The sequence below is a fragment of the Oncorhynchus masou genome, chromosome 1, assembly GCF_036934945.1.
Source record: "Oncorhynchus masou masou isolate Uvic2021 chromosome 1, UVic_Omas_1.1, whole genome shotgun sequence".
NCBI classification, from domain to species: domain Eukaryota; kingdom Metazoa; phylum Chordata; class Actinopteri; order Salmoniformes; family Salmonidae; genus Oncorhynchus; species Oncorhynchus masou.
This window is the reverse complement of record NC_088212.1, coordinates 22,000,071-22,021,529: the sequence shown is the minus strand read 5'-3', so window position 1 is coordinate 22,021,529 and position 21,459 is coordinate 22,000,071. Positions and strand designations below refer to the sequence as shown.

General features: G+C 40.7%; 3 protein-coding genes across 4 annotated transcripts; 2 read left to right on the top strand and 1 right to left on the bottom strand.

Moving 5' to 3' along the window:
- Window positions 1-293: 293 nt before the first annotated feature.
- Window positions 294-3,425, bottom strand: mrps30 (mitochondrial ribosomal protein S30). The gene is made up of 5 exons (XM_064962983.1): window positions 2,787-3,425; window positions 2,465-2,610; window positions 1,728-1,833; window positions 912-1,088; window positions 294-720 (listed from the first exon to the last, which is right to left on the bottom strand). The coding sequence occupies exons 1-5, from the start codon at window positions 3,382-3,384 to the stop codon at window positions 458-460; spliced, it is 1,290 nt and encodes a 429-aa protein (XP_064819055.1). The 5' UTR covers window positions 3,385-3,425; the 3' UTR covers window positions 294-457.
- A 501-nt stretch (window positions 3,426-3,926) lies between these two features.
- Window positions 3,927-6,248, top strand: hint2 (histidine triad nucleotide binding protein 2). The gene is made up of 5 exons (XM_064963070.1): window positions 3,927-4,079; window positions 4,390-4,536; window positions 4,700-4,804; window positions 4,978-5,050; window positions 5,163-6,248. Exons 1-5 carry the CDS (start codon window positions 3,993-3,995, stop codon window positions 5,252-5,254), a joined length of 504 nt encoding a protein of 167 aa, XP_064819142.1. The 5' UTR covers window positions 3,927-3,992; the 3' UTR covers window positions 5,255-6,248.
- Window positions 6,249-7,295: 1,047 nt separating this feature from the next.
- Window positions 7,296-21,457, top strand: LOC135536515 (long-chain-fatty-acid--CoA ligase ACSBG2-like). 2 transcript variants are annotated; one of them, XM_064962853.1, is made up of 15 exons: window positions 7,296-7,442; window positions 9,467-9,541; window positions 9,685-9,962; window positions 10,585-10,856; window positions 11,392-11,480; window positions 11,682-11,802; window positions 12,057-12,137; window positions 12,509-12,658; window positions 14,639-14,806; window positions 14,989-15,170; window positions 15,413-15,646; window positions 15,852-16,069; window positions 19,036-19,175; window positions 19,388-19,631; window positions 20,117-21,457. In XM_064962853.1, the coding sequence occupies exons 2-15, from the start codon at window positions 9,477-9,479 to the stop codon at window positions 20,200-20,202; spliced, it is 2,328 nt and encodes a 775-aa protein (XP_064818925.1). In that variant the 5' UTR covers window positions 7,296-7,442; window positions 9,467-9,476; the 3' UTR covers window positions 20,203-21,457. The 2 variants fall into 2 exon arrangements, with proteins under 2 accessions (XP_064818925.1, XP_064818979.1); XM_064962907.1 differs by lacking the exon at window positions 7,296-7,442 and adding an exon at window positions 8,140-8,236.
- Window positions 21,458-21,459: the final 2 nt, after the last annotated feature.

Here is a 21,459-nt window from a genome sequence, read left to right as displayed (position 1 = left end):
CCTTGAAGTCCCCATATGATGCCTGATTAACATTTACAGATATTGTAAAATAAAGCAGTGTCCCTATAACTCATGTTTTTGTTCCAACTCAGATGTAACTTTCCTGTTGTATGTGAATGGTAAATACAAATCTAATGATAGATCAGTCTCATCAGTGTGCCTAAAGAATTGTGCCGTTTTCCCACTGACTAAGCACCACGTAGTGACAAACAGTTTGAAAACATTGGACTGTGCATTCATTTAATTTCATACACACAGCTGAAAAACAACCCACTGACCTGTATGCAACAGTGTCCATTTAAAAACAATGTTTTTATTCCATTCTACAATACATTCTGCCAGACTATACCAGCGATGTACTGCATGCATGCTCAGTTGTGTCCTTTAGTTGATATTGGCCAATGTTGAATACAGATGGAAACACTTCCTTCCTCCCACAAACACTAAACTCTCCATGTCAACCTGACCTGTTCAGTAGGAACTGGACAAGGAGCTTGAGGACCCTGTTGTCCAGCCCCACCACAGCCCCATCCTTCACCCCCTCATATAGACGCATGCTGTCTGTCCCCCAGCACACGTTCTTCCTGGGGTTCCCAGCATCCGTCTCCATGGACAGGCCCAGGGTGTTGAGCTGGTAGCAGAAGAAGGAGAAGTACTGGCCGTCTGTGATCACAGCCTGGGACACAAAAGGCCTGGTCACGTCCTCATGGCTCCAGAAACCTGGTGATGTTTTGTTCAAGATTACAAATGTGCTTTAACAAATGGTGTTATTCACAACTATTAAGAATATAATAATTCAAGAGCAGTCAGAGAGAAAACAGTTGAATGGTAAAATGAATTTTAAAAAACTACTGATTATTCTAAGGTAGGTAAGGAGAATAACATCTGATATTCAAGTTATGACTAGACACCTTGATACATGGCCTGTGCTCCTGTCCATGCAAATAGACTGGCAATGCCATTGGCTCTCAGGTAGACCTCGATCTGGTCAGTCAGATTCCGTTTGGCCATTTTGTCCCTGCGGTACCTGTCAGGGACCAGGTGGAACTGGGTGTGGCCGTAACAGCCTGGATCATGAAGCTTGGCTCCTGGGAAAGTAAAGACGAGAAAGTAATTATGTTGAAATATACACCCACACAAAATACTTGACACTACCACCACTAGTGGACGAATTGCAGTTGGTTGATGCACCACCTATGACTATGACAAAGTAAATGGCAGAGGCTGAAACAGACCTGGCAGCTAGGCAGGCGCAAATACTTTGATCAATATTATTAAATTAACAACCAACACCTTGTGACAATTTTACATCCAAAGCCTACTCCAGGGATCATCAACTACATTCATCTGGGGGATGATTTTTTTCTTGAGTGGATGGTCAGGGTGCCAGAACATAATTAAATATACATTTGTAGACTGCAAATTGACCGCAAGAAGCCCAAACAGATATAAAATTGGACTAAAACAATTTCAAACCTTGCTTACATTTGTATATAATCATATCTCTCCCCATTATGCGCTTGAATACTTTGGAATAGATTTCCAAAAGTAAAATCACTTTGAGTTGATTTGCTGGTGTTTTTACTGTCTTATGTCCAACAATAAAAAAGTAAAAAGCACAAAAACAAATTGCACTGAAAATTTAGTTGACCAAATAAAAATAACTTGCGGGCCAAATTTATCCCCCGGGCCACCAGTTGGGGAACCCTGGTCTACTCCATTATTACCTGTGAAGATATTGTTCTCATACTGTCTCCTGAACATGGGAAGCAGGTCTGGGGCAAACTTTATCTCTGGGACTTCAGCAGACATCACCACCTCAAGGGGGACAAACTGGAAGAGGGTCAGTGGAGATTTATTTGGAAACTACTTGCACTCAAATGTAGGTCTAAAAAAAAAAAAATAATAATAATAATAATAATAATATGGCCAAATCCCAGCTTCACATCAATGTTTCATGTATGATATAATAGCCACGTGACCACTGAGTTTTGGATCAGTGTTGCTGTGTATGTCTCTAGCAGCTTTTAACAGGCTAATGTGATGATGCTTCATTAGCCGTTCCAGGATAGGTATTGTTCGGCGTAGCACACAATATCCCACCAACCTTAACTTGCAGATACTACCTTAGTTCTCTATTCAGCCAAACATGTATCTTCTAAAACGTCCATGTCCAGTTGCAGGTGGTTCGATTGAAATTTAAAAAAAATACTCTGTTATTAAAATAAATAAAATGTTTTGCACCATGAAATAATCCAACAATATGTACTAAATTTAAACGAACCACCTGCAACTGGACAAAGACATTTTAGAAGATACATGTTTGGCCAAATCGATAACAAAGATAGTAATTTCAAATTAAAGTTGTTACTGTTGTGCTTCTCCAAACAGTAACTATCTTAATTAACAGCTAATGGAGCATCATATTAGCCCTTTCCAATCTGCTAGTGACTGTATGTAGTACCTGTGGAAGTTGTTGAGGTATCCTTATCTGACTGTGTGGCTTATCGTCAATCTGGAATCTGATTGGCTCGACGCGGCCACCCCGATGTCCCCTTGGAATGGTCCTCTGCCCTCTCATCCAGTAGAAGTTAACCTGAGGGTCAAGATCTAAACAGAAAGTGATGTAAGAGACAGAGTCTTTTGCATAGAGACTGACAGAATCACAACTTCCCCTTACATATGAGTTAGTGCCACTGATGACTTTTTAATGCTTACACATCATGCCTTGGACTAAGGGTGGAATCAGGAGTGATTATGAATAAATGAACAAATTAATGGTTTACCTAAACTTGACAGCTGGAGTAAAGGGTTGTGTTTGGCCATAGTGTGTGTGAGTCCAGATACCAGGTTTCTCAGAAAAGGTGCCACATAATGTTCTTGTTCCCTTTGCAAGAACGGTTGACGTTTCTTCATGTACCAATTCTCTTGTAAAATTGAATGGCAGACATGGGAACGGATGTCAGCAAATGCAGTTTCGTCAATGGTGGATGACGCATTCTGAAAGTCAGGTACCGATTCCTCCTTGGTCTCTTCAACAATGAACTTCTCAGGTAAGCCAGGTAGATATGCAGTCTTTGTGAAGTGCTGATACCATTTATCAGCATTAAGAGCAAAGGTCTGCGGACACAACACATATTTCTTTCGCTGAACTCGTGTGAGGAATGACAATTTTTCCTGCACATCGGCGGCACGTACTTTGTCAAGATGTTCTGCGATCTGACGTCCTTTTGCAGACTTACTTTTAGCGGTCAGCGAAGGTACAATGGGAGGGTATACAGGCTCCTGAATTGCTGTCTTTGTATGAACGACCCGGTCGCTTCTAAACACATGTCCTTTTTTATGAAGTAATGACTGCAAGGGCAAGCGAGTGCGCACCGCCATGTTTGTCGCTGATGACGAGAGCGAGTTCTTCTCGTGCGTCTCGTGCAAACTGGTTAAATTAAGAATATCGCCACCACGTGGAGGATAAAAATAAAATACTGCTCGAGTGAAAAATATTTCTGGGCCACCCATTCTCTAGTGTTGTTTTCGGAATGTGTATGCTATTAATGGAATGGTTATTTGAATCGAAAATATTATGTTTACAGTATCTTACACCAATCACAGGAGCCAAACGTTTGAAATTGTAATCGTTTTGAAACACAAGAGAACGTTTCGATTCATGAATACAACTTTTTCATCGGGAGAGAGTTCACACTAGATAATATAGCCATAAGGTCAAAATTGGTTATATCGTAAAAATGTATGAACACAAAAATTAGCTTTTTAATTTAAGATTTGGCATACGGTTAGCAGTATGGTTCATGTTATAGTTAAGGTTAGGCTTATATTTAACATCTAATTTTAAAAAGAGAAATTGTAGAAATAGGCGAGCGAGGTTTTATGACTTTGTGGATGTGTTAACTAATTATGACCCGGGGGCAGCGCAGACATCATATCCGGTAAGATTGCAACTCTCCAAACGGAATTTGCACAGTGCACTCATAGCTATGAATTTTCGCCAACTTTTGCCGACACAATGCTTCAGGAAAAGTGTTTACCATTCACGCATTTTGCGCCCTGCAAGCCTAGCAAAGGTAGCTATCCTGAAAATAAACTTAATTGTTTTAATCTTAGTAGTTAACAATTTCGTGTTGTTGACTTTCGGGGAGCGTCATGGTCATGGGCAGGTGTGTCCTCCAGCTGGCACAGGAGCAGTGCCCACTCACCAGGAGATTCGGGCTGTTAGAATGGTTCATGGACGTTTAGTAAATGACGGTGTCGCAGTATATGCACTGCAGTGTTTGCAATAACATGCATTATTCTAAAGATCAAAACAGAAGCTAATGTTAAAAAAATTGCAACCTTCTAATTTGTCAACCTCTGTTATTGTTTGTCATGTCACAGAGACACTTATGCATATCAAACAAAAAAAATGACGAGGTGCGTCTTGCTGAAGAAGCAAGCAAGAAATATGGATCTCCAGCTCCAACTATCTTTTCCAGAGTGATTGACAAAACTATTCCTGCAGATATAATTTATGAAGATGATAAGGTATACACCGCACACAGACTGTATTCACATGCGTATGTTTATTTTACTGTACTCCACGTAGACAATATATGATCAATATTCAGCTACAGGGTATATAGAACATTATATTGATGTTCAATATTTTGGAATGTTATCATGTTTTTGTTGTTTTCCTTTTCTTCAGTGTTTAGCTTTCAGAGATATCAGTCCACAAGCCCCTGTGCACTTCCTGGTTATTCCAAGGGACCCTATCCCCAAAATCAGTGAAGTTAAAGATGATGATGCTGAGGTAGCCTACTGATTTGTCTCTACTTTCTCTATGTCATTTTCTGATTTTGATCACACAAATGAATCCTATTACGTTGAATTGTGTTGGTTTCCCCCCCCCCCCTCTGGGTCCTGCTCAAATGTCTCAATCCAGATTGTCCTTCCACTTTAAAAACACTTTGCTATTTTATGTAGCTGTTAGGTCACCTCCTAGTGGTTGCAAAAAATGTGGCGAAGAAAGAGGCATTGCACGAAGGTTACAGAATGGGTAAGTATTAAGATGACCATAATAAGTAGTGTCAAACTACATATGAGCTTAATGCATTTCACAGAGACATTTAGTTGTTATAAATATGTAACTGCATTTCTATTTTCCACAGTGATCAACGATGGGAAGCATGGTGCCCAGTCTGTATACCACCTTCACATCCACGTCCTGGGAGGCAGACAGCTGAACTGGCCTCCAGGTTAACAGATGGACTTCCTGTCTTAGAGGGGTTAGTTTCATGTTAACCTTAAAGAGCAACTGCCCCGAAAAAACAACTTCTCATTTAGAAAACTCGATATTAGTCGGCAACATTATTCTACTGTCAAAATTGACTACAATGTGTAAATAAGATCATTGTGTTCATAAAGTCTGTTTCGTCCAAAAATAGTTTTGTGACACTTGTGGTCAGGACTGCATCACAATGTATATTAAGGTAGGGTTTGTTTCAACCCTGCCCAAATTCCCACATCTGGCAGCACCCATGAAGTAATCATCAATTAGGAGTTTAATGCCTATGGTCAATTTGGGTTGACTATGGATATCCTTTGGGGCTAGTTACGGACCATCAGTAAATTACACAATGTACATGGGACAATGTGTTACAATTCCAATAGCTCCAAATGTCAATGACTTAACCTCAAACCAACTATACATTGTAGAAATTCATATATAAATATTGAAAGCATTTAATGAGAACTTAAAGGTGTGCAACATGAAAATATTGTAATTTACATTGTGTAATTTATTGATGGTCACTAACTATCCCCGGAGATATGTTATCCAAAGTCGAGCTAACTTTGCCACAGTTGCACACCAGCTGGCTTAAGATAATTGGCAAAATAATTTGGCTACCTCTTCCCACCTGCGAACACAAACAAGAGACACCCACATCAAACCACACCCGAAACCAACTCATGTTTGAATTCAGTCATGGCAACTAACATTTCTTAATGAACCAAATTTAAATTGAGGCCAAATCAGGAAGTGCAGTGGCCCTTTAACCTCATTCACATACAAATATGATGAAGCTCTTGAGTCTGACTATTTGATTTTTTCCAAAGTTAAATAGTTTCATCCTATTTAACTATTATGTAATTAACTATTGTGTAATGTGATATGTTGATTGACGTAATTGTACAGTTTGCCTGTATATACAAATATGGAATAAAACAAAGTTGTGTGAATGATTTAAACAATATTTCTACGTGTCAAAATGAAGGTAACTGTTTTGGAGATGTCACAAGCTGGCCCAATTCCATAGGAAGTTTCACATACGTTAGATGTTGTTGTTACTATGTGCTATTTTGATATTGTAGCCCCCTTAATATTTCTAGCAGATCTCCAGAAACATTTTGTAGCAATATAACTGAGAGCAGGTGTGGTGTGACTGTTGGTATGACTAAATGACCTTGGTGCCCAGGATATACTGTAGGTTACTCTGTATCATCTGGAGTGCATGGTTGAACTTTCACCTGCATTTACTAAAACCCCATGTCCATGTTCAGACTATTGTAATTCTCAAATCGCACAAACACCCCTCAATACATGAAATAAGAACGATACTTTGACCTAAGATATAGAATTGAACCCCCAGAGATACATGTAATAACAGGTCAATAGCAATATCTATTAATCTTAGAACACAACTTAGATCACATTCATTTGTTAAAGAAATTTCAATGCAGATGTTTTTCACAGCACAAAAGGTATTGTTGCGCATTGTTTGTTCCACAGATGAAAGATCTGTGTATTGTGGGTCAAAGTATCCTCTTTCCTCATAAACTTTCAGGAGTTATCTTGCTTTATCAATTCATGTTATATCCCGATGATATAAATCCGATAAGGGCTGAATCGATAACTTGCTTTGGTCCAGTCTAAATGACCAGTGTCTTAACCGAAAGTGGTTGTTCTACTTCATATTCTTAGAATATACTTTGAATCAGAGATATTTGTCCTCTATGCACAAAAAAAGTGAATGAAATTGGTCTTAAATGTGTTTTACATTTACTTAAACAGGCGCAGCAATGTAAACACTGGCTTAACTCCGATCCCTATGCTGTAATGTAGTCTGCTACCCCCAAACAGCCTCCTTGTCAGTTTCCAGCACATATGCCTGCGGAAGGGGACCTTATTTCAAGTCTATTGGTGGAACGTTAACTAGCCATTTGACCCATAGTAGGTGTGGGGGAAATTACGTAAGAGTGCAGACGGACCTGAGTGGGACGGTACTGTCACCCGTACAAGACCTCCACTTATCAGCTGCTGTCCTGGGTCCCATGTTGTGCACATCACATCGAGGCCCATCCAAGTTTTCCCTGCACTCTCCTGCCAAGTTGATATCATATAGCACCTGACTCTGTCTATCCCTGTCTGAACAAGGTCTCAGAACAAGGTAGGATATCATATCTGTCTTTTCAATAGAAGGGTATTCTGCTGAATATTACTACTCTGGAATTAGTTAATCTCTTTTTTATTGTGTCCTTGGACTCTTTCACAATATGCTTATTTTTTGATGTGGCAGAGCACCACCTCAATCTACAACTCACAGACAGCTCTTGCAACATGTTCCTACAGTCCTTGCTCACATGTCAGAGTGGTGAACAGGGGTCATTTGTCTGTCTGTCTTGGTTTGTGAAATCAATTTGAAACAGTTCTTGCATTATAAACCTTTGTGAATATTTAGTATTAAGACAAATGTGGTAGTCATTATCTATACCAAGCATTGACTGATGCTGGGATGTGTTCAGTTGCGTATAATTGGATGTATTTGTCTAACCATTAAAACCAAGGGTATCTGTGATTATGACCTTTAGATTGCCCTCTGGTAACAATACAGTAGCCTTCCCCATTGAATCTCAGTAGCGAAGGCATGTTCAGAGTGAGAAAATGTGACCAGTAGCCTATAATAGCCTCAAGCGTTGGTTGCCTGAGATATACAGTATATACAGAAATGTGTTCAAAGCAAACAAACAAACATGACCTAGCCTATATCTCAGGACATAAATGTAAAACCATGTTCGAACGAAACTGAACCAAGCTGGTTCCTCGTGTTTTATTGTTTGGCCAACAGGCTCAAGCTTCTTCTTTATTGTCTCCTGCTACAAGGTCTCTTGTTAAAGCCAAAACAAAACCATGCTAAACTGGGTCACTTTGAGGCTGTTGCTGTTGGAGAGATACACACAGACTGTGAGCATCTATAAAAATATTTCTAAAATATATTTCAATATTTTAAATGGACATGTAGGAGCATAGCTACCACTGTATATTTTTGTGTCAAGTTGCTACCTTTAATATATCATCTTTTAAGATGTAAGCAAAGAGATTCTATCCAATTGATGTAGTACAGTCAATTGTCAGTGAGCAGAAATGTTTGCATAATTGTGTGCAAAAGTTTAGTGGCTACTATATTGCCACATAACACAGGCAATCGTTTTGCAATTATGATGAACTTTGCCCTAGAGAAATCTTGGCCCGTAGTTATCCGATCTATCTGGTCAGATCTTCTGTCCTTTTCTATTTTAAGTGTTGATAGTGATAGTTATAGGAATGTCCTCATGAACCAGATTCAAATTTCCTATCACTGTTATAAGCTCTATGTCTCAACATTTTACCTGCTTGTTTGGAATTTGAACTGCACCTTTCTCTCCATACATGTTAAAAAATTCTTGCCAATATTGTGTACTCAAGACATGATCTCATTATGATCTGAATGTCATCGCTAAACTAGTGGCTCCACTTGAAAATTGTCTTCACAATTTCAAGATAAAAACACTAGATGGCACAATTTCACTGAAATTGTCCATCATAGCCTGAGTGACTTCATGCCAGAGATAATGATGTGGTATTGGTATCATGGTCAACGAACCCAACGTTGCAAGCAACCCAGCATGTTACTTCATATACAGTTCAATACATGCTCTGGGCCTATGCTGTATTTGAAGACATGTAATAACCAAAACATGCACTATGTGTGTGTATGAAGTTAACTACTGTACAGAATCCTGACAGATCTATCCAAGATGAGACAAAAACTTTTTTTTCACCATAAATATATGTTCACCCCTTAGCTGTCTCAGACCTTTTTCAATGTCCCTTTCTTGGTCAACTGTCTTGATGTAACCTACTGTATTTATGTTAAAGGTTGGAAAAAGCTCTGCAAATTGTTACGCGTTTTTGGCACAAACCCCTTAATTTCGCCATTCTTTATCAATCTAACCAAGCAGTCATTGGCACACTGCCTCTGACACTGTCATGTTGCAATACCCACTCATATAAGGATCCAAGAGGAAACACTTATTTTCTTGAAATTAGTAGAATATCAGGAGCCTTTGCACAACCTAGATAGAGATTTTATTAATTTGATGATCTAGCGGTTTTTGCATATCTAACGTTGATATTTGACCTTTTTTATTTAAGCAATTACAAGATGTCTGACCAACAGGATTCTGTTCTCACCAATGGGGTTCCTGACATAGAAAAGAGTTCTGAGAGGTATGTGGACCTATTGTAACCTTCTATGCTGGAGACTAATTCTGTCGGGATTGTTGAAATTCCATTTTATTATTACTGAATATTTACCAAATAATGGTACCGTATTTAATGACTGAGTGTTTATTAAATGTGTTTTATTCTAGTTCTAGTGTGATTGGCATTCCTCTTGGAGAAACCAAACCGTTAGTACCAGTTGCCAAACTTCAACAGAAGGAAATCTACTGCAGTCCCCTCGTCAACGGAGGGGTAGTAGACCATCCACAACCAGAGTCAGAGTCAGAGTCTGATGGAGAAGACACAGACAGTCAGGAGTCAGTTGCTGTAGAACCTGCAGTGATAACCCCAGCAAGAATACCTGAAGCACCAGCCAAATTACCCAGATCCCCTGGACAAGAGGGACCTCAAGGGGATCCTCTCTCAGGTAATAGCAGCGTATCGTGGTAGGGCTACACATTTTTTTATATATAGGATATTGACTCAACCTAACTGAAGCAGATCAGATGTTTTATCACCTGTCAGAGGCACATGATATATGTTTTGTAATTCATAATACAGCAGCTATAAAGACATTTGTTTAAGAGGTTGACAGAACTGTGCCCGAAAGCATAATCATTTAAGGGTTACAGACACTCATAAATAGTCAATTCTTATTTGAACTATGACTGATTTTTTGCCTGTAATTCTTTTTGTTTTCGATAAATCAACTCTATCATTTTTATTTAATCAGAGCCATGTTCAACACTAACATATGATTGGTGGGTAGGCAGGGACATTCCACAACTTTCTCTATTCTCTATAGTAATCTGATACAGGCAGCTTCAAATTCAAATATTTATGCTTCACACTGTGACAGAGAAGGAGGGTGGAGTAGAGCTGGATCAGTCTGATTCTCAGACGTAGCCATACCTCCCTGATTTCTGGTCCTACCTGCGTTCCACTACATTCGTGTGGGAACAGGGAAGGGGAATACTAATCTCTGAGATTACTCCATAAACAACCAATGATGGCAGGCAACTGCTGCCCCTGCTGTCCCCATACTACAGGTGCCTCGGTGCCCCTGAAGCTGTCGGATGTGTCCCTGGCCACAGCAGAGCAGCTCTGGTGCTCCTCCAGGGACCAGGCGGTTAAGCTGAGGATGGCTGAGACGGGTCCGGGATCCGAGGCCCCCATGACTATCCACCAGATGTTCTTAAAGACGGTGAAGATCTATGGAGACCTGCCTGCGGTGGCGTCCAAGAAAGAGGGGCAGTGGGTAACCCTGACCTGGAGGGAGTACTACCAGCAGTGCAGAGCGGCGGCCAAGAGCTTCCTCAAGGTCTGTATATTGATGTAGTTGTTGTGTGAGTGTCTGTGCTCTTTAGTTGCTCTATGGTCTATGCTTGCGTGAGATTTAATAGAAAAGGTTTTCTATGCTTAATGTTATGATGTACTTGTACCTGGATTGTTCTCTGCATTTTCAGTGGCTCGAGGCCTAGGGGTGTTTTTGAACTGCGCCAGTGAATTCTAATAGAATACGAACTATAATACAGATCGGTTAACATCACTGAATCTTCAAATAGGCTACCGGCTATTTAGAATTTGAACTCCAGAGACAGGATTAGGAATGTTTACACAGCAGAAAGAATGTTCTCCCATTGTCATTTCTGTCTCCTTGTAAGAATGGTGCTGGTGAAAACCAACACTTGGGTGTGTTAGATCCAAAGCTAAAGTTACTTGTCACGGAGAGCGATAAAGTGGAGTAGTTTACAAAGCATCATATAGGTCAACAGTAAATGAGGCAGTGTGCCACATTCTCATTGATTTTTTTTTCTCTTTTTTTCGGACTCTGTCTCTTCCCCTCTCCACTGTAGTTGGGTCTGGAGCGTTACCATGGCGTCGGTATTCTGGGCTTTAACTCTCCTGAGTGGTTCATCTCAGACATCGGCTGTATCCTGGCTGGGTAATAATAAAAACAATTTTTCATATAGCATGCACTGTCTTACCATGCACTACCCTGCACTATTGTTCATAATGCATTCTGTGAGACTTAGACAACTTACTCATAGAAGGCTAATCCATCCCACACACTCCAAGGACAGCAATCACAGTCTAAACCACCTCAATAAGCAAGTTGTCTGATCTGACGTGTGTGGTCTGCCAGGGGTTTTGCTGCAGGCATATACACCACCAACTCCCCCGAGGCATGTCAGTATGTGGCAGACAACTGTGAGGCCAACGTCCTGGTGGTGGAGAACCACAAACAGCTCATCAAAATCCTCCAGGTGAGACCCCATAACTGAACTATAATGTGGTCCTGGTTGTGTCTGCCAAAAGCCGTATAACCTATGCACAGAATTATGCAAACATACATCCATAATTCTGAAGAAACATTTTTTTTTTCAAATTACAATTATCCAATACTGCGCTCTAAATTGTATTTGTAAGTAGATCGAGTGATCATTACCTATTTATATATTTATTGTTTTCGTGCCAAAATGATAAATGATAAATTCCCTACTTTGTTCATACTTTTCAGATTAAGGAACAGCTTCCACACTTGAAAGCTATTGTTCAGTACAAGGATGAACTTCAACAGAAGCTGCCAAACCTGTACACTGTAAGTTTCTATTGAAATGAAGAAGATCTATAAGCAGCATCTTGTTTAGCCAGCTGGGGTGAAAAACATTCCTGATTTGCATTACAGATATAGCAATGTTAGTAGCACATAGTATTTCCTTAAATATTGTAGAACACAATATTTCCTGTCACACACTGTAACTGTGAGACTCTTAATCCCTTCACATTACTAAGCAAACTGAGCCAAATCGAGCTGTACCGGGCTGGCTTGGCTACACATCCACAATAGTTGATGAAACCTTTCTGGAAAGGACAATGTGAAATGAATATATCCAAGCCAACACAATACGGTTGGGATTGGCCCTATATTGTGAATCAGGTGTTACTGACTAAACCTCTGTCCTCCTACAGTGGGCTGAGTTTATGAAGCTGGGTGAGGAGGTGTCTGATGAACAGCTCGATGCTGTGGTGGACAGTCAGAGGGCTAACCAGTGTTGTACGCTCATCTACACCTCTGGAACCACAGGCAACCCCAAAGGGGTCATGCTAAGCCATGACAATGTGAGTATTGACAATGACATGATGATGTACAGTGCATTCGGTAAATATTCAGACCCCTTCACATTTTCCACATTTTGTTACATTACAGCCTTATTCTAAAATTGATAAAATTATTTTTTCCCTCATCAATCTATACATAATACCTCATAATGACAAAGCGAAAACAGGTTTTTAGACATTTTTGCAAATGTATTAAAAATACAAAACTGATATCACATTTACATAAGTATTCAGCACTTTACTATGAGACTCAAATTTGCGCTCCGGTGCATCCTGCTTCCATTGATCATCCTTGAGATGTTTCTACAACTTCATTGGAGTCCACCTGTGGGAAATTCAATTGATTGGACATGATTTGGAAAGGCACACAGCTGTCTATATATGGTCCCACAGTTGACAGTGCATGTCAGAGCAAAAACCAAGCCATGAGGTCGAAGGAATTGTCTATAGAGCTCCAAGTCAGGAGTGTGTCAAGGCACAGATCTTGGAAGGGTACCAAAACATTTCTGCAGCATTGAAGGTCCCGAAGAACACAGTGGCCTCCATCATTCTTAAATGGAAGAAGTTTTGAACCACCAAGACTCTTCCTAGAGCTGGCCACCCAGCCAAACTGAGCCATCGGGGGAGAAGGGCCTTGGTCAGGGAGGTGAGCAAGAACCCGATGGTTGCACTGACAGAGCTCCAAAGTTCCACTGTGGAGATGGGAGAACCTTCCATAAGGACAACCATCTCAGCAGCGCTCCACCAATCAGGCCTTTATGGCAGAGTGGCCTGATGGAAACATAGTTGTGGCAGCATCGTGCTATTTGGATGTTTTTCAGCGACAGGGACATGGAGACTATTCAGGATCGAGGGAAAGATGAACGAAGCAAAGTACAGAGAGATCCTTGATGAAAACCTGCTCCAGAGCGCTCAGGACCTCAGACTGGGATGAAGGTTCATCTTCCAACAGGACAAAAACCCTATGCACACAGCCAAGACAACGCAGTAGTGGCTTCGGGACAAGTATGGCTCCCGAGTGGCGCAGCAGTCTAAGGCACTGCATCTCAGTGCTAGAGGTGTCACTACAGACCCTGGTTCGATTCCAGGCTGTATCACAACCAAACGTGATTGGGATTCTCATAGGGCGGCGGCGTCTGGGTTAAGGTTTGGCCGGGGTAGGCCGTCATTGTAAATAAGAATATGTTCTTAAGTGACTTGCCGTATTAAATACATGTTAAATAAAAAGTCTCTGAATGTCCTTGGGTGGCCCAGCCAGAGCCTGGACTTGAACCCGATCGAACATCTCTGGAGAGACCTGAAAATAGCTGTGCAGCAACACTCCCCAGCCTCCTAACAGAACTTGAAAGGATCTACAGAGAAGAATGGGAGAAACTCCCCAAATACAGGTTTGCCAAGCTTGTAGCATCATACCCAGGAAGACTTGAGGCTGTAATCGCTGCCAACGGTGGTTCAACAAAGTACAAAGGGTCTGAATACTTATGTAAATGTGATATTACAGTTTTTTATTTTTAATACATTTGCAAACATTTCTAAAAACAAATGTTTTTGCTTTGTCATGATGGGGTATTGTGTGTAGAATGATGAGGGGGGAAAAACTATTCAATCATTTTTCGAAGAAGGCTGTAACAAAATCTGAAAAAGTAAAGGGTTCTGAATACTTTCCGAATGCACTGTAAATAGACTAGTGAGGGAAAAGCTCTATATTTACATGTACATTTACTGTACCGGCAGTATCCAGGTTGCTCCTCCTTCATCCTCACAGAATGTGGTGCCGCCCTCAGAAACATTACATGCACTATATAATGGAGCTCTGGGTCCACTGGGCACTCGATTCAGTATGTGAAAGTGTCAGAATTTTGTCCATGTATTGTTCACGGCAAGTAAAGGACAAACAAAACTTCTGGCTTATAGTTTTCCTCTGTGGTAAAGGAGGTTGGAATAATATTAGTTGAAAGTCTCATCTGACTCTCTCCTCAGATCACCTGGACTTCAAATGCGGTCGGAGCCATGACAAGTCTGCAACATGGTGTGGAGTGCGTGGTGAGCTACCTGCCCCTGAGCCATGTAGCTGCCCAGATCAACGACATGTGGATCTGCATGAGATTTGCAGGGGCAACGTATTTCGCAGACCCAGACGCCCTGAAGGTCAGAATCCCTGAGTGTTGTACTACAGATAATGATGCTGTGCATTGCTTTCCTTTCGAAATGCTGTTTTACGAAGGCAATAATTGATTGAGGTTTGGTGGTTTGGTTTTGACTGAGTTGTGGAGGGTAGGCCTGGGGTAACTTTATATGACTTGATAACTGCTAACTTTCTGATTTCCTAGGGCTCTTTGGGGACTACTCTGAAAGAGGTGCGCCCCACAAGTTTCCTGGGAGTTCCCCGTGTGTGGGAGAAGATGCAGGAGAAGATGAAAGCCATCGGAGCCAAGTCCTCTGGTATGAAGAAAAGAGTGGCTAACTGGGCCAAATCCATCGGATTGCAAGCCAGCTACAGTGCCATGAATGGGTAAGGATGTCAGGTTTTTGTTGTTCATTAAACCCACACTTCAGAAAGAATGTGTATTTTCAGTGTATCAAATTATTTTTGATTTGTTTCACCCATCGATATGATCTTATCAATAACATTAGAAAAAACATGCATCCTCACTCACGCCCAAATAGTATTTTTACATCTTAAGCTCGATTAAATTCCAGCCATAATATTTTTCACAATGTGTGGTATTCCTCCGTGTTTTCTGTGGATTACAGTGAGAACCTGGTGCCCTGGGGCTTCATGCTGGCAAACAACCTGGTGTTTAAGAAAGTTCGCTGGGCCTTGGGTCTGGACCGCTGCAAGAACTGCTTAACGGGGGCCGCACCCATCACTAAGGAGACTCTGGAGTACTTCATGAGCCTTAGCCTCCCGCTGTATGAGCTGTATGGGATGAGTGAAAGCACCGGCCCTCACACCATCTCCTGGGAGAATAACTTCAAGATCATGAGGTCAGCAAATGGAAAACTAGGGATGTGAACTGCCATTTGTATTGACAGTTACATTAATTAATTTGTAGTTGACAAAGCTATCATTGCATAATAGTAAATAATTCATTGATACTGATAAGCCATCAGATATGAAGTGACATCTAATAATCCTTCTTGCTTTTCGGTCTCACCATATGAAGAATTGATATCATGATGTTGTCCTCAGCTGTGGAAAGGTGGTGGTTGGCTGCCAGACCAAGTTGGACAAGCCAGACGAGGATGGGAATGGTGAGATCTGTTTCTGGGGGCGTCATGTGTTCATGGGCTACCTGAATGAGCCAGAGAAGACTGAGGAGGCCCTGGACCAGGAGGGCTGGCTGCACTCTGGAGACCTGGGCAAGCATGACAAGGACAACTTCCTATTCATCACAGGGAGGATAAAGGGTATAGTACTTATTTATAGTTTATTTTGTAGATGTATATACAGTAGCCATTATACAACATGGCTATCAGTGCTGGGTGTCAATGGGAGTAGGATGCAGTTGCTCCTAGACACTGATCAAAGTAAAGTTTTGTGTACCTTCTCTTGATATTAAGTCTGTGCCTCAGGTTAACTTCCCCATAAGAAAAATACTATAGTATACTATGCTCTACATGCTGTAGTATTACTATATTCTTTACTATAGTATTCACTTGAGTGTTTTTGTGGAAGCCCTTTGGGTGGTGGACCATTCTTGATAGCAGAACACCTATATTTGCTATACTATACTATAGTATTAACTGTTTTTGTATACTGTTGTAATAATGTAGTATAGTTTACTATATTATGAATACTGTATTGTATATGATATCTATAGTAATTACAGTACTGTTTTTTGCAGATAATACTGTAGTATTTACTATAGTGTTTTCATTGTTTCATTATCTTTGACATAGAAGTGCGGACATTACTGTAGTATACTATAGTATTCACTGTAGTGTTTTTGCGGAAGTACACTATAGTGTACTGTAGTAAAGTTTACTATAGAATTTACTATAGAATACTATAGTAAAAACTATTGTATATACTATAGCAATTACTGTAGTGTTTTTGCAGATATTACTGTAGTATTTACTAGTCTTTAATGTTTTTTGTTTAATTGTCTTTGACAAAGAAGTGGGGGCTTTCTGCTTGAGCAAATTTTCCATAACCTGTTGGTAGGTAGGTAAATAGTACTGGAGTCTGAACGGATAATTCAGAGCCTCTGCTCGTTTCTATAACCTTTAGGGAACACAATATGTGGTCTATTCTTTGCATGTAGGTGTTTCATTCATGGGTGGCACAATAGGGACACATAGGGATATGGGGGATGGGAATGGGTTGAGTATATGCAAATTAAATACTGTAGTATTACTATAGCTAAAACATATTCAGTGTTTTTTTGTGGAGAATACCATAGTATTTAATATATCTATCCTATATTTATCCTGCCCTGTCTTTCTAAGGTCTACGAAAGCCAAGTTAAACAGATTACTGACCATTTTGAATCCCACCATACATTCTCCACTATGCAATCTGGTTTCAGAGCTGGTCATGGGTGCACCTCAGCCACGCTCAAGGTTCTAAACGACATCATAACCGCCATCGATAAGAGACATTACTGTGCAGCCGTATTCATCGACCTGGCCAAGGCTTTCGACTCTGTCAGTCACAACATTCTTATTGGCAGACTCGACAGCCTTGGTTTCTCAAATGATTGCCTTGCCTGGTTTACCAACTACTTCTCTGATAGAGTTCAGTGTGCCAAATCAGAGGGCCTGTTGTCCGGACCTCTGTCAGTCTCTATGGGTGTGCCACAGGGTTAAATTCTCAGGCCGACTCTCTTTTCTGTATACATCAATGATGTTGCTCTTGCTGCTGGTGATTCTCTGATCCACCTCTACGCAGACGACACCATTCTGTATACTTCTGGCCCCTCATTGGACACTGTGTTAACTAACCTCCAGATGAGCTTCAATGCCATTACAACTCTCCTTCCGTGGCCTCCAACTGCTCTTAAACGCAAGTAAAACTAAATGTATGCTATTCAATCGATCACTGCCCGCACCTGCTTGCCCGTCCAGCATCACTACTCTGGACGGCTCTGACTTAGAATACGTGGACAACTACAAATACCTGGGTGTCTGGTTAGACTGTAAACTCTCCTTCCAGACTCACATTAAGCATCTCCAATCCAAAATTAAATCTAGAATCGGCTTCCTATATCGCAACAAAGCATCCTTCACTCATGCTGCCAAACATACCCTCGTAAAACTGACCATCCTACCGATCCTCGACTTCGGTGATGTCATCTATAAAATAGCCTCCAACACTCTACTCAACAAACTGGATGCAGTCTATCACAGTGCCATCTGTTTTGTCACCAAAGCCCCATACACTACCCACCATTGTGACCTTGGCCCTCACTTCATACTCGTCGCCAAACCCACTGGCTACAGGTTATCTACAAGTCTCTGCTGGGTAAAGCCCCGCCTTATCTCAGCTCACTGGTCACCATAGCAGCACCCACTCGTAGCACACGCTCCAGCAGGTATATCTCACTGGTCACTCCCAAAGCCAATTCCTCCTTTGGTTGTCTTTCCTTCCAGTTCTCTGCTGCCCATGACTGGAACGAATTGCAAAAATCTCTGAAGCTGGAGACTCACATCTCCCTCACTAGCTTTAAGCACCAGCTGTCAGAGCAGCTTACAGATCACTGCACCTGTACATAGCCCATCTGTAAACAGCCCATCTATCTACCTACCTCATCCCCATACTGGTATTTATTTATTTATTTATTTTGTTCTTTTGCACCCCAGTATCTCTACTTGCACATTCATCTTCTGCTGATCTACCATTCCAGTGTTTAATTGCTATATTGTAATTACTTCGCCACCATGGCCTATTTATTTCCTTAACTTACCTCATTTGCACTCACTGTATATAGACTTTTTGTTTTCTTTTGTTCTACTGTATTATTGATTGTATGTTTTGTTTATTCCATGTGAAACTCTGTGTTGTTGTATGTGTCGAATTGCTACACTTTATCTTGGCCAGGTTGCAGTTGCAAATGAGAACTTGTTCTCAACTACCCTACCTGGTTAAATAAAGGTGAAATAAATAAAAATAAACACTGAGTGTACAAAACATTAGGAACACCTTCCCAATATTGAGCACCCCCTTTTGCCCTCAAAACAGCCTGAATTCGTCTGGGGCGTGGACTCTACAAGGTATCGTTCCATACGAAGGCTGGCACATGTTGACTCCAATGCTTCTCACAGTTGTGCCAAGTTGGCTGGAAGTCCTTTGGGTGGTGGACCATTCTTGATAGTAGAACACCGTGTAGACCTATGATCTAAATATCCTCAGAAAGAAATCTCTTGTCCTGCAGAGCTGATCATAACAGCAGGAGGAGAGAACATCCCACCTGTACCCATTGAGGATGCAGTGAAAGCAGAGATCGCCATCATCAGCAACGCCATGTTGCTCGGAGACAAGATGAAATTCCTCTCCATGATGCTCACGCTCAAAGTAAGGCCTCCAACGTTAGATGTGTCCTGTATTGCCAACTGTTATGGTCATTGGCTTGCTTTAGAATTCTCGCTTTTAAATTATTAAGCAATTAGAATATAATTATACAGCACGAACAGATCTGGAACCAGGCTATTTGATGTTTGCTCTGTTCAGCAAATACTACAACTCCTGGATCATTGCTAACCTTTGAACCCACTCTCCCTCCGTAGTGTATAGTTGACGACAATGGCGAGCCGACGGACGAGCTGACCCCAGAGGCTGTGGCGTTCTGCCATCAGTGTGGCATAACGGCAACCAAGGCCTCTGAGATCATTGCCAGTAAGGAACCAGCTATTTATAAGGCCATCCAGGAGGGCATAGAGCGTGTCAATGCTAAGGCCACCTCCAATGCCCAGAGGGTCCAGAAGTGGGTCATTTTGGACAGAGATTTCTCTATATCTGGGGGAGAACTGGGTGAGTCAGTCAGTGTGAGAAATCAGTTGCTGGTTTATATTGGTTGGTTCTGTCTGTTTGAGCATGTGACAGAAGAGAGCAGTGAATAGTCTTGGATTGCATTTTCTTCCTCATTTTAGTGAGTTGATTTTTTTGTGCTTCTTGTTCATTGTGGGATTAAAATAAATATAGTTCAAACTAAAGCTAGATAACGAAACCAAAGCTAGTCTGTGAGGTTGTAAATAATGAGCTTTTTCATAATTTGATACAAAGAACTCTTAGAGAGAAGGAAGTGTTTTTGCCATTAATGTTTATCATGTATAATATCTGACGAGGCAGTCTTGTGACTAGTTTATGCCAAACAACATTCCTGTAGATACCATTGCATAATCTGTCTTCCAAGCTGTTAAGTAGGTCAAATGTTGGGATTGAAGAAGCATGGGAAAGTGAGTACAGTCTTTTTGAGAGCACAGTAAGTCTGATTGTTTTGTCTATCTTCTCTCCAGGACCTACCATGAAGCTAAAGAGGGGGGTTGTTGTCAAAAAGTTCCAGGAGAAAATCAACAAGATTTATGGAATGGCACAAGAATAATAGAGGAACTGAACATGGACTAGAGAACACTTTAGGACTGTAGTTATTGGACTATTAAATGCATCTGTAGACATTTGAGTGTGTCTTGTTTTCCAGTAACTAGAGAATTATCCCATTGGTATCTGCTCCATATCAATATGTAAGCTGTTTTAATGTACATAAGATTTCACAGCATTGATATTTGCACTTTTTTTGTAAATAAACCTTATATTCATCATCAAAGCTATACTGTACCCATTTCAAGTAAAGGAAAATGCCTCAAAACAAAATCATTAATGTAATGTTTTTTAAGTGATTCTATCATTATTTGGATGGTATACTGTAATATTTTCATTTTATTTTAGCCAATTATTTTCCATGTACAATATAATAAATATTAAAATGTTTATTTTTATGGGTTAAATGAACATTATCAATAAAAGCAAACAAACTGTTCTGGACCCCCCCCAAAAAACGTTGGTAGTATCTCACATGCACCTTACTTGTTGTCCAAGGTAGTGTCTTTGTTGTTTTATTTGAACAGCAATTATGAATTTCCTCATCAGAGGACGGTGCCTGTGATGTGACAGCTATTGTACAACGTCATAGAAACCATTTGACAAGAGGTTCTGCTGAGATAGCTCATGCTGAACTAGATACGTACTGTATGTTCTTATAGATTTCCTACGGATGTCTGCTACTTGTCTTTTACAGGTGACCCCTTAATTATTGAAACCTCCATCCTGAGGAAATTAGGAAAGAGCCTATTTGGTTGATGGGGAACTCCCTGGACAGTGGTCTTACAATGCTATGTATTACAAACTGGGATACATACCCCACCATGAGAGGTGTTGTGGAAAAGTGATATATTACGGTGACACTGAGTACCAGTGTGGTTGGTCCTCCTGAAGTACTGTATCAAAACCTACTGATGTCACCAAACTACAGGAAGCCACTGTAAAGTTTGTAATATGGTAACTGAAGCCATAAGCGTGGAGGTTCCACACAAATAGGTGTCCTTTAAATTCTTATAATACTAGAATTACCATTGAATTATCCCTAGTTTTGCTACCATGCTGTGTTGTTGTCTTAGGTCTCTCTTTATGTAGTGTTGTGGTGTCTCTCTTGTTGTGATGTGTGTTTCGTCCTACATTTAATTTTTTCATCCCAGCAGGAGGCCTTTCGCCTTTTGGTAGGCCGTCATTGTAAATAAGAATTTGTTATTATCTGACTTGCCTAGTTAAATAAAGGTTCAATAAAATACAATTTCAACTTACC

What these genes read in the sequence shown, in the direction of transcription:
- mrps30 (XM_064962983.1), bottom strand. Translation starts at nt 3,384, where the DNA reads ATGGCGGTGCGCACTCGCTTGCCCTTGCAGTCATTACTTCATAAAAAA. An exon ending in TACCTCAACAACTTCCACAG is followed by an intron (nt 1,834 to 2,464) that starts GTACTACATACA and finishes ACCCTCTTCCAG; the next exon opens with TTTGTCCCCCTTGAGGTGGT. An exon ending in AGCACAGGCCATGTATCAAG is followed by an intron (nt 721 to 911) that starts GTGTCTAGTCAT and finishes AAACATCACCAG; the next exon opens with GTTTCTGGAGCCATGAGGAC.
- hint2 (XM_064963070.1), top strand. Translation starts at nt 3,993, where the DNA reads ATGAATTTTCGCCAACTTTTGCCGACACAATGCTTCAGGAAAAGTGTT. An exon ending in GCCCTGCAAGCCTAGCAAAG is followed by an intron (nt 4,080 to 4,389) that starts GTAGCTATCCTG and finishes GTCATGTCACAG; the next exon opens with AGACACTTATGCATATCAAA. An exon ending in TTAAAGATGATGATGCTGAG is followed by an intron (nt 4,805 to 4,977) that starts GTAGCCTACTGA and finishes TATTTTATGTAG; the next exon opens with CTGTTAGGTCACCTCCTAGT.
- LOC135536515 (XM_064962853.1), top strand. Translation starts at nt 9,477, where the DNA reads ATGTCTGACCAACAGGATTCTGTTCTCACCAATGGGGTTCCTGACATA. An exon ending in ATCGGCTGTATCCTGGCTGG is followed by an intron (nt 11,481 to 11,681) that starts GTAATAATAAAA and finishes GTGGTCTGCCAG; the next exon opens with GGGTTTTGCTGCAGGCATAT. An exon ending in AGCTCATCAAAATCCTCCAG is followed by an intron (nt 11,803 to 12,056) that starts GTGAGACCCCAT and finishes CATACTTTTCAG; the next exon opens with ATTAAGGAACAGCTTCCACA.